A 12,500-nucleotide genomic window follows, 5' to 3' on the forward strand; every position below is an offset into this window, starting at 1 on the left:
AGTGAAGTTGAAGAGTTCCGTCGTGCCCTGTTGCGTGACATGTTGTGCTGGACAGTGCATATGAAAGGAACGGAGAAGAGATCCTTCCATGCTGCTGTGGCAGTGGAGCACAGGGTGTACTCTTTTGGAGGGTTCTGGGACAGGGAGACCCACTGCCGCAAAATAGATCGCATCGATGTGCACGTCTTCAACACTGTGTCTCTGCACTGGATGCTGTTGAGATCCGGAAGAGGAAGGCGTCCCCTTGACGCTGTGCCATCCATGCGCGTGGGCCACACCGCTGTTCTGATAGAAGACGTCATCTACATCTGGGGCGGAATAGTGAACATTGAAACGGAGGTGGCCGACCAAGGTAATGAGGTCACCTTCCGGGGCGACAACTGCAACGTGCTTTATGCATTTGAGGTCGGCACCCACAGATGGTTCAAGCCCAAGGTTTGTGGTGCTATTCCAACGGCGCGGTGTGGCCACTCAGCCTGTGTCTCGAGGAATGTCATGTATATCTTCGGAGGATATAACATACTGACTGGGCGCACTAATGACATCTACAAGCTGGAGAGAGACACAATGCTCTGGTCTTCCATTACTACCAGAGGCGTTCCACCGCCCATATCGGATTGTCACTCTGCAACCATCATTGGGACACAGATGTTTGTATTCGGGGGCAGAGGGGACCGGGACGAGATCTACTACAACATCAGGGTGTTTGATACAGAGACTGGCTGCTGGGGGAGCACACCTTCCCCACAGTTTATCCCAAAAGGACGCAGGGGTCATTCAGCCTTTGCCTACAACGGAGAGCTGTACATATTTGGTGGCTACAACTATCTTCTGGACCAGAACTTCAACGATCTGTGGATATTTAATCCAAAGACCTCCTGGAAGAACATCACGCCCAAGGGAGAAGGCCCGTGTTTGATGTCTAGGATGTGCTGTTGCATGGTGGGAGATCGTATCATCCTCTTTGGGGGATACACACCCGATGACCTGTACATCTTAGACCTGTGTCCTAGTTTGAGGACATTGTGCAAGGTAGCAGTTATTAAGTACTGTCTGGAGACGTCAGGACTCCCGCATGACATCTGTTGGGAACTGGCAGCCATGACTGCCAACAGCAACGGAGATAAGCATCATTCAGATGGGAAGGAACTGGCAGCCATGGCTGCCAAGTGCAACAGAAATAAGCGTCATTCAGATGGGAAGGAAAGCTAAGCACAGGAATGTGCTCAGTGATACCTGCCAGGAACCCAGCAGCATCGTACAGGAGCATAGAGAACTCTACTACTAACTGAACTGCACCAGGGCTGACATGACTGCACACGAGAAGATCTTTGAAAGGACCACATCACCCATTTTCAAACTATATTCATACAATTGTTCCTCCCTGATGCTCATTGTAAGATGATACCATTTCTGTCCACTACTCACTCTGTGTCTCAGAGGAAGGGGCTGTGGACAGTTCCGAAAACGACTTATCAGTGACATCATTGGAAGGCAGGATCTTCAAACCTTTTTTTTATTAATGCAAGAACAACGGCTTCTATTTCAGCATGCTGATTTCCCAGGAAGATAAATGCTGTCGTTTCTATTACATTGGAAATCCCATTGATGATGTCATTGGTAGGCAGGTTTCTGAACTGTCCTTAGCCCACCAATGTGACACGAAGTGAGTAGACTGAAACTTTACCATGCATTAGTCAGGACCAGTTATATGAGGATATGGTTGACAATGGGTAAAATGATCCTTAAAGAATAGAAACATACACCCAGCTGATCTCCATTAGGAATTTATGTCGAAATCGAGATGGACGAAGAGACAGTAATGGAAGAGGATGGATTTTTGTAAAGGAGAACAGAGTGGCAGAGGGAAATGACTGCAAAGGCGGAGACCTTTGTGTTTTTTTTATTGTTATTTTTTATATGAATTATATTAGTTTGTTTAGAGGCCTCATATCTTCCAATCCAATCACCAGGCCTCGTGCCATGGGGGACGAAAGGTGGCGGCGCCCCTCTCCCGTACTGCCATGCCCCCATCAGCCAAGAAACTACAGAGGATTGGTCAAGCTTCGCATGACATTTTTTTCTGCTTCCTCATTGGCTAAAGGTTACTCTGAAGGAGTTCATAAAGTAACCCCACTGACTTGAACGGGGAAAATGCTAGAACGGCAACCACACTTGCAATTTCCCAGAATTGCATTTTTCTAGTTGTTAATGTGTGATCCCGCACCAAATCCAAGCCCGGGACAGACAGACAGACAGACAGACAGACAGACAGACAGACAGACAGACAGACAGACAGACAGACAGACAGACAGACAGACAGACAGACAGAAACACCCATTTGAAGACATCTTGCCAACACAATACTAGGGTGTATAAGGTATAGTCTGGAAAGACTCTGAAGCCGGTCTGTGTTTAACTGTTGTATGCTGGTCTCTATAGTTGTTGAACGTTGTACTGTAAAGCTGTTATTCGTCTCTAACGACTGTATTGAGAGTTAAGTCTGTGATGTTGTAATGAAAGACTGTAAATCTGCTCTTGATTGTATTGAAAGACTGTGAAGCCGGTCTAACAGTTGTACTGAGACAGTTAGGCCAGTCTCTAATCTGTAAATGTATTAAAAGTACTGTTGTACTAAACGACTGTGAAGCTGGACTCTATAGTCTCAAACGATTGCATTGAAAGCCTGTGATAGTATCAAACTGTGTTTTACAAGTGAGACTGTGTGCCGCTGGTCTGTGGTCTCTACTCACCCTCAGTCAGAGTGGTAACAGTAGTCCAGTTGGAGGCTGTACTGCCCACACTGTTGAAGCAGGCGGCCCTCACCTCATAGCTGGAGTATGGCTGGAGACCTGAAGGTTAGCCCAGTTATGTTAGCTTTTTAATCAGTACCCACTCATAAAACATTTAGAAACATAAACTGGATAGGATAGTGTGTGTGTGTGTGTGTGTGTGTGTGTGTGTGTGTGTGTGTGTGTGTGTGTGTGTGTGTGTGTGTGTGTGTGTGTGTGTGTGTGTACACTGTATATACTGTATACTGTATATTAGTAGTTTTTGACTTTATTATTATTATAATATCATCAAGATGAATAAACCTGTCACATTGTGGATCCACTTCTTGCCAAAGAAACGGGTTTCTATTGTTCCTTCTGTGCATGGGATGGATATAGGCTGGGGGGGCTGGGGACAGGTTGCCTTGACATGTAGCTCACAGCTATAGAGAGAAAGAGAGAGAGAGAGAGAGAGAGAGTCAGAGGAGGGTGGTAAAGGTGTCAGTTGTGTCATTGTGTGTGTGTGCATGCGTGCGTGGGTGGGTGCATTTGTTTGAAGTCAACTAGCGGTAGCCACAAGTCAGTAGTATGTGGTGGGTATCTCTCTTCCCACCTCTCTATGACTCCGTTGGGTTGCTTGGGTTCGTCCCACTCCAGCTGAACAGAGCGAGAGGACAAGGTCAGGGGTCGAGGGGGGTGCTGGTTGGCCGGGGGCGCAGCTAGAGTACGGAACTCTCTGGTTGGACCTTGATTACAGCACTGCAACAAGACAAAGGTCAACTTCAACCAGCAGGGTAATAAAATAATGGTGAACCTTTATATTATAGTATTGATGACGTCATATTGATCTACAGATTTGAGCATGTTTTCATAAACCGCACAGTACTATATAGCAGTGGTTTTCAACCTTTTTCATAGCAAGGCCCATTATTTGTTGGGCATTTTAGCCGCAGACCACCATTTGATTAGATTTAGCCACGGCTTCACCACCTGAACCCTCCCCCAAGGACCACAAGTGGTCCTACATCATCAGTTGGATGAACACAAGAAAATGTATTAATAGAAATTGATTTACACTTAACTCATTAAAAGCCAACCCCGCGATGTCGCGGGAAAAGTAATAGAGTATCTATAGTGCCATCCACGCGATGTCGCGGGAAAAGTAATATATTACTGTAACGGCGAGTAAAAATACCTAGTACAATGGCCGACGCTCCGGAGACGAAATCCGCGCTGATTTGTCATCATCACGGCTCCACGAGCACACAATAGTCATCCCATAACATTGAGGTGGACGGGCCGCCTCATCTTTAATGTCCATTATCTCAAAACTACACTTTAGAAGCGAAGATGGAGGCAGATGCTCGCTTATAAAACACATGTATAAACGCTACGAGCCGATCCAGCATGGCTCCACATAAACAATGATCGGTTCAGTCGAAGGATCCGATGACGTCAGACCGGAAGTACTTCCGGTGGCCTTCAAAATAAGACAAAATAAGAGAACGGCCGTGAATGGGGGGGGGGTGGGAGGCACTCTGGATATTATAATCCGTTAATGTCTGAGGCTTTTAATGAGTTAAGATATACAATAAGAGTGGAATTGTTATTATAATTATTTATAATTATTTAAGTTAATCAATCAATTAATTTAGTTAAGTTAGGAATTAATATTCTTGGCTATCCTTCTAATACATACATATTAGGCTATGTCAACATTTTGGAGTTAGCTGGTTTTGGCCAGACAGCGACAATATACTGCACATGTATACTGTATATACACATCACCACGACACCAGCAGACATTTTAAAGACTCCAGAAACAGGATCAGTGTGTACCCATGAGCACTCTATTAGAGACCCTCACGCTGGTTGGGCATGGGGGCGGCAGTGGCTCAGTCTTAGAACACGGAGGGTTCCAGAAGGGTTCCCAGTTCGATCCCAGGCTCCCCCAGAGTTAGTGTCGAAGAGTCCTTGAGCAAGACTCTGAACCCCTAGTTGCTCCCGGTGAGCTGGTTGGTGTCTTGCATGGTTTCCTCTGCCTTCGGTGTATGAATGTGTGTGTGTGTGTGTGTGAATGGGTGAATGTAATGCACAATCTATGTAAAGCGCCATGGATAAAGGCGCTATATAAATGCACCATTTACCATTTATCCTGGTCCAGGGTTCGATTCACAAAAAATAAATACAAATAAACAGACAGGGCGGGTCTATCAAAAGCAGAGGCTTGTCGCGTCCCCCCAACCCCCAGCAACTTGGACTGTTAGGAGCAGCTTTAGTTTTACCTGATAGCAGGTACAGGCCTCCACGCCCACCCAGTACTTGGTGAATGGACTCAAACCATGGATTGTTTGCTCACGAGACGTTCCCTCTGACAGCTACAGGAGAGGGGTGAGTACAGGGAGAGACAAGAGGAAGAAAAAACAAGTGACGATGTTTAGAAAATGAACTCACTTTAACTGTGCTATATTGAATGATTGCTTGGCAATATTGCAAGTTTATCTCCACTTATTTATTGTATGAATTAACACAATGAATAAGATCTTCAGATCACATGGTATCGTTGTAGGAACCTTCCGCAGAACAAACATAATCTCTCACTGTTCATTTATCTGTAACTCAGTTAAAGGGCCAGTTCACCTCTGGGACAACCAGATCTTATTTTATTGTTGTTTGGGACACGATCAACACAATCCTGAGTTATTTTTTTCTATTCAATCTGTGTTTTGAGATATTTTAGTATTTCAGCATGAATGATGATGCATTTTGCATCATATGAGTCATCATGCTGCATCATAACTCAGGATTGTGTTGATCGTGTCCCAAACAACAATAAAATAAGATCTGGTTGTCCCAGAGGTGAACTGGCCCTTTAACTAAAACATAACCAAATGGACCATTTGGTTATGTTCGGCAAACAATGGGTGAAAATTGCTGACCTACAAGCTCACAACGCATTGCACTGTGACGCCTTGAGAGCTTGTAAATCGACTATTTTCACTATCTGTCAAATTGCATGGTTTTTCATTGTGGTTACTGAGTGTGTTACCACAGAGTGAGTGTTGTTGTGCACTGAAAACACCCGGTAGAGGCTGACGATCCCATTGGGCCGGGCGGGGGGCGGGATGTCCACCACGGCAGAGGTTGCCAGGATACGCAGGAAGGCGGGCGGGTCAATGCCCTCGGGTGGGGCGGGGCCTGTTTTACCGCTGGCCCACGGGCTGGCTGACTGACCGGCCACGTTCACTGCCATCACCTGTCAATCAGAAGACAATTTGTCCAGTCAAATATGACACATCAGACTGGTCTAGCACTCGGCCTGTTACTAGTTATTGCTTGATATATAATAGATCGCTGGTTCTCAAAGTGTGACCTCTCAACCCTATTAAAAATAATAAAATCATTATAAAAATCCCACCCAGTATGAGTGAGCAGTGCCGTAGCCTATACCATACCATAGTACACAGTATCACTTCAAGGCTGCTCAACAGCGCTATACTGATACAGACAGACAAACAAACAAAGAGACAGAAAGAGACAGACAGACAGCCATATGGACAGACATACAGTACACACACACACGTCACACGGTCAAGTTTTGGAGCCGCTGTCACCACTCAAAAATATAACACACGTACACAATCACACACGTACACAACAAAACAGTCATTGTCTTTGCCACAAAAATAAGGAACGCCCTACCAAAAGGCCTTAAAGGAGAGTAAATCCCTACTCTCCTTTAAAACCGCTATGAAAGCACATCTACAGGTGGCTGCCCCACCCATCCCGACCTGAAGTGTTGCATAGTATTGTTGTATAATACTTGTCTGTCATTTAATGTCTCAATGAACTGAGTACAAAGGACCCCGATGTAAACAAGCCATAGTGCTTTCTTGGGTTTAAATCCTATTAGTAGACCTTGTATCTGAATTGTGCCGTCATGTCTTTTCCTGTGCAAACTGCTAATAAAGTATTCAATCAATCAACAATCAAGACATTATCTGCATGACGGTTTTTCACCTTCATCAAGGAGTAATTCATGCACCGCGCGCGCACACACACACACACACACACACACACACACACACACACACACACACACACACACACACACACACACACACACACACACACACACACAGATGTTATTTGCGTGCTCTTGTGTTGTAGTATAATTAGAGTCCGTACACAGCCGCGGTCAGAGGTCATCTGCCGCCTGTCACACGTCACCCACAACGCAGATGGATGAGCTACGGCGTGAGTGACTGCGTGGACCTGTGACACCGAGTGTGTGCGTGCGTGCACGTGTGCTTGCGCGCGCGCGTATGTGTGTGCGCGCGCGAGCACACACGTGTGAGCGAGGAGTTAAATTAACCCCAATAATAGTCAATTAGGCTGTGATCAATCAGAGTGATTGATCTAAGTGACATCCCCAGATGGAGTGAGAGGAGATGGGCAGACGGAGGACAGGGAGAGGGGAGGAGGAGAGGAGGAGAGGAGGAGGACAGGGAGGAAGGAGACGAGGGGACGAGTTAGAGCAGAATTAGGAAATGAGGAGAGGGGAGGAGATGTCCACTGGTGCTCAACATCGGGAGTGGGACTGAGTTACTAGGGCCCAAGGTGGAGGGGCCCTAGTAGCTTTAGCTATTGAAAAATAGCAGATATACAAGCTCACAGCGCGGCACCGAGTGCCGCGCTGCGAGCGTGTAGATCTGCTATTTTTTAAAAGTCGTGAAAATGTGTGCAAATCTTTTTTTGAATACATGTATTTTTTAAGCAAACATTTGTAACTCAAATTTTGCTTCTGGGAGGTCCTTGGAACTAAACATTTTGAGATGGGGGTCCGTGGCCAAATACATATCATCTTGCAGGTCCTTGACATGAAAAAGTTTGAGCACCACTGACATGGAAACATAGGTTTCATGCACACATTTTCAAGATTTTTCAAAAATAGCAGATCTACAAGCTCGCAGCGCTGCACTCGGTGCCGCGCTGTGAGCTTGTATATCTGCTATTTTTCAATAGTTAACATTCATGGGGGGCCCGCAGTGAATCCTTGTACCCAGGGCCCAGAATTTGGTGTGACGCCCCTGCGTACGGGTCAAGTTAAATTGATACTGAGAATGTTACAGTGTAGATTAGGGTCCCAAAGATTTAAAAAAAGTAAAGGCTCCATTTGTACTCTCTCAGAGTTACAGACCTCCAAGGGTACGTCGGGGTCCCTGGTGGGCCCCGAACCAGACAGTTGATACACAACGGGGACAGAAGAGGTATGGAGAGTGGGATGAAAAACATTAAAACGTTAGAGCGAGAGAGAGAGAGAGAGAGAGAGAGAGAGAGAGAGAGAGAGAGAGAGAGAGAGAGAGGAGAGGGAAGGAGGGATAGAAGGAAGAGTAATGAGGAGAAGGGTAAGGGGCAGGAGGAGAGGAGAGAAGGATGGATGAGGGATGGAGAGAGGAGGGGAGGTGAGCTAAAGGGCAAGTTGTCTCCCTGCAAAGGAAAAGGTCAAGGAGAAGTGGTGTGTGTGTGTGTGTGTGTGTGTGTGTGTGAGCGTGTGTGTGTGCACTTTTGTGCGTTCCTGTGCGTGTGTGAGATGCGATATTTGCATGTTTGTGTGTGTGCGACGTGCATACTTGTGTGTAAAAGTTTTGTGATATTAAATGCACACACACACACACACACGCGCGCGCGCGTATGTTCGTATGTACATGAGACAAATGAGGAGTGTAAAAATAGCATTGAAAATAATATCCCACACTGCATGATATGCAACAGATTATGTAACCTACATATAACATTCCAACAGGTTAGTGTTGTGTATAATATATAGCATACAACGTGTAACAAACTTCTTGTGAAACTGGTGTCCTCCAATTAAGAAAATGGAAAACGTTACCGGGGAAGACTCCAGCACGGCAACCTTAAAACCCACCGCAGAGGCGAAGAGGACAGACTGTTCAGGTGCCGAGTGACTTTTGGCTTTTTAAAGGGGAACCCGACCACATTTCTCACAGTCTGTCCCAACAAAAAAAGTTAACAAAGGCAACAAAAGATTTCTACCCGGCAACGGCCACGCTCTCCCCCCCATTAGTAAGACAGTTAATGGCTCAATATGACGCCACCCTTTCATTCGGCTGGGTTGATTAATAAGGCTGTCCCGGATGGGAGGAAGTGGTTCAAAGTTAAAGTGAACCCGGATCACCTTGCCCTTGGTTCAGAGTTAAGAGGCGCAGCTCCTGTCTTTGTCCTCATGTGATCTACAGTCTTTTTACAGTCCTCTCTCCTCTCTTCTCCTCTGCTCTCCCCGCTCGTCCTCTAGCTGTGCTCATCCTGCCGGCCTGTGAGTTGCCTTATTAGTCGCAAAATAAAAATATGCCCCCGTTAGCTGCCATGGCAACAAACGAGCCACCATGGCAACAAACGATTACGGGGAAACTTCCAGACCGCGCGTGAGGCCGCTCATTGGGCGTCCCGGCTGCAGACTCGGTCGGGGCTCTCTGATAGGCCGCCCGCGCTTCTTGGCGGCAGAGAGAGTTGGGGTGAAGGGCTAAGTTGTGGGGAAGTGGGCAGTAATTAAAACCAAGCATAAAGCTGTCAATAGAAGCTTATGACCCAGTGTAATTAGCCTAATATGATTTCTCTCTCTGCACTGTGCTGGACTGGACAAAACTGACTTCCTGTCCTTGTGTACGTCTGAAAGAGCTGAGGGTGCGAAAGGGAGAAGAGAATGTGGGACACAGACGAACAGAAAGAGAGAGGAGGATGTGGGACACAGTCGAACAGAAAGAGAGAGGAGGATGTGGGACACAGTCGAACAGAAAGAGAAAGAAGGATGTGGGACACAGATGAACAGGGGGAAGAGAGAGAGAGAGGGAGAGAGAGTTGGAAGTTGTAGCTGACATCCATGGGCCTCGATCAGTAACTTTTTTTTTTAGTGATTGTAAAAAGGAACCATAACCCTGCCAGTCAGTGAACGGAAGGAGCACAGAGAGTACACAGTAAAATATTTAATGGTACGTTAGAGTATAAGCACATGAAGCATCCATATTCTGGTCATGTCTAAAGGCGAGCATTCAACGCATTCAACGAAAATAGGCAAACATTCTGTGTAAACGGCCGATCCACAAACACATTTCGTGCCGCGACACATTGTGCGACAGGTTATGAGGTTATAGCTCTGGGATTTCGCTGTTTGATGCACAACAAAGTAATTTAAGTGGTTAAATTAACAGTTAACAGTGTACAGTCGACCAAAAACAACACAGACTCACCTGATAACACACTCAAGGTCTGCCCATAACCCCTTGAACCCTATAGCAAGGGTCTTCAACAGGAGACCCTTGCTATAGAGTTACTATAGATAGCCGATCTAAAAGCTCACAACGCCTTGCGCTGCGAGGCGTTGTGAGCTTGCAGATCGTCTATTTTTGGCAAAGAGCTTTGGTGTAGAGGGGAAAAATAGACAACTAATTACAGAGTGAAAGGTCAGGTTTATTAAGTATTGACGGTTCAAGTGGTTAAATATCTGAAAACACAAATTGACCGACGATTGTGCTGTCAAACGATGAAACTATATGGAATCTATGAAAAAGTTGTGGGGGTCCCTGCTTCATCTCTCTCAGAGCTAAGGGGTCCTTGGCCTGAAAACATTGAAGACCCCTGCCCTATAGGGTTGCTATCAGCATTCTGGGGGGAACGTTCACCAAAAACAGCAGATCTCCAAGCTCACAATGTGTCACAACGTGTTGTGAGCCAGTAGATCAGCTTAAAGTTATACTATGTAACTTTTTTTATAAAACAACTCTTAAAGTTGTCCTAACTATTAAATCGCTAAAGTTTTATAACACCCACTCTGTTAATTTCAGCCCCTAAAGCCTTCTGTAAATATGTTTTCTATGATCCTGGCCGGGGTCCGGATTTCACGGCAAAATTACGTCATCTGCATCATCTGTATATGTTGTGTATACGTTGGCCAATCACATCGCGGATCATACACACATGATACACTACCGGCCAATCACAGCGTGTCTTGCCGTCTCTTCAGGAAGTAGCCTCCCTCAGCAACAGACAGTGTTTACGATGGTGAAGGATTCTTGCCTCTTACTCCCCAAATCCTGGTCAGAAAATTACGCTCTACCCCTCTACGGATTCGTATCGGTCGCGGTGGGTCCCGCGGTGGTTTGCGGCCCCGCTCCGGTGGTCCGCGGCGACACCGGGCGAAAAACGTCAGAAAAAAGCAATACCGCTACTGACCACTAGTTTAGCAACTTACACAGTATAGCTTTAAGAGCACAATAAGTACCCTACAGTTGCAACTCATGTCTAAAGAGTTTAAGTGGCCTGCAGACATACCTGAGCACTTGCACAGCTGTCAAGTGCATGAGCAGGTTTGTAACATTAGAACCCAAACACACCATTACCCCCCCCCCCCCCCCCCCAGGGGACACACAGCAGCAGCCATTAAAAGGTCTTTCCAATACAAGCTCAGTTACCAAGGGGGCTAACAGCTAATTTGATTGGCTGGCCCGTAATCAGGAAGCTAGGTGCTCTGAGGGGCCAGTGATTAATGGCTCTGTCGCCCGCCCGTCATTCGCCGTGGCCCCTCCCTCCCTCCCTCCCTCCCCCTGTCATAAATTAGGACCCTCGTAAATAAAGACGGCACAACAATCAGGCAAACTCAATCAATTACACGGGTTCTCTGGCCTCGGCCGCCGGAGTCTGACAGGAGGGAATGCTAATGTTATTGTTGCTTCCAAAGGGCTAGTCTGTCAATTAGCACAACAACATGAATATGGACCCCTCTGATTACTCTACTTGGTGTGTGTCGGGGTGTGCGTGTGTTCGTGCGTGCGTGTGTTCGTGCATTTGTGCGTGCATTTTGTGTGTGTGTGTGTGTACGAAGAACTGTGTCAGCTAGAGCTAGACTATGTAGTATATCGTCACTGTCGGGCAGAAACCTTGTATCTCCAAGTTTCAAATTTGTATGTTTTTTCATAAAGTAAAGCCCTGCTTCATCATACAAGAGTGTTGCACTAAAATAGTGAAAATAGCAGATCTACAAGCTTTTCACAATTTTAAATCATTTTTAAAATGATAAATGCAAAACGAACAGTTTTGGACACACAAGGTTTCTACACGACAACAACGATAATAGTATAGGCTATCGTCGTTGTCTATCGTCACTGTCGGGCAGAAACCTTGTATCTCCAAGTTTCAAATTTGTTCATTTTTTCGCAAAGTAAAGCACTGCTTCATCACACAAGGCCGTCGCACAAAACTAGTGAAAACAGCCGATCTACAAGCACACAACGCCTCGCACCGCGAGGCGTTGTGTGCTTGTAGATCTGCTGTTTTCACTAGCTTAAATAATTTTAAAAATGATAAATACAAAACAAACAGTTTTGGACATACATGGTTTCCACCCGACAACAACGATACGTAGTATATGTATATGTATACTCTAGTTGGCACAGTTTGTATGTGTGCGTGCGTGTGTGTCTCTAGGCAGACTAACAGTTACATCACATCTCTTTCCTCAAATAGGGTTGGTTGTAAAAGCTGACCTCTCTGTGGGGAAAAAGGAGTAATGGTATTTTAGCTCCATCACGCACTCCTCTAATAGCACATATTCACCACGTGCACACTCACATTACTCACACACGTTGACATCCACACGCCAAGAATACCTAATTAACTATGTCTTGTAATGATCGTATAAAGATACAGTAC

General features: G+C 45.9%; 1 protein-coding gene across 1 annotated transcript in view; it reads right to left on the reverse strand.

Moving 5' to 3' along the window:
• Nucleotides 1–12,500, reverse strand: part of ush2a (Usher syndrome 2A (autosomal recessive, mild)) — a gene marked incomplete at both ends in the record, with an annotated part of 371,709 nt that overhangs the window by 8,452 nt on the left and 350,757 nt on the right. Inside the window, 5 exon segments of the mRNA XM_080730052.1 lie at nt 2,754–2,852; nt 3,096–3,214; nt 3,385–3,530; nt 5,057–5,149; nt 5,821–6,027. Of these exon segments, the coding sequence (XP_080586178.1) occupies nt 2,754–2,852; nt 3,096–3,214; nt 3,385–3,530; nt 5,057–5,149; nt 5,821–6,027 (664 nt within the window).

This window comes from Nannobrachium achirus (assembly GCF_963921795.1).
Source record: "Nannobrachium achirus genome assembly, chromosome: 7".
NCBI classification, from domain to species: domain Eukaryota; kingdom Metazoa; phylum Chordata; class Actinopteri; order Myctophiformes; family Myctophidae; genus Nannobrachium; species Nannobrachium achirus.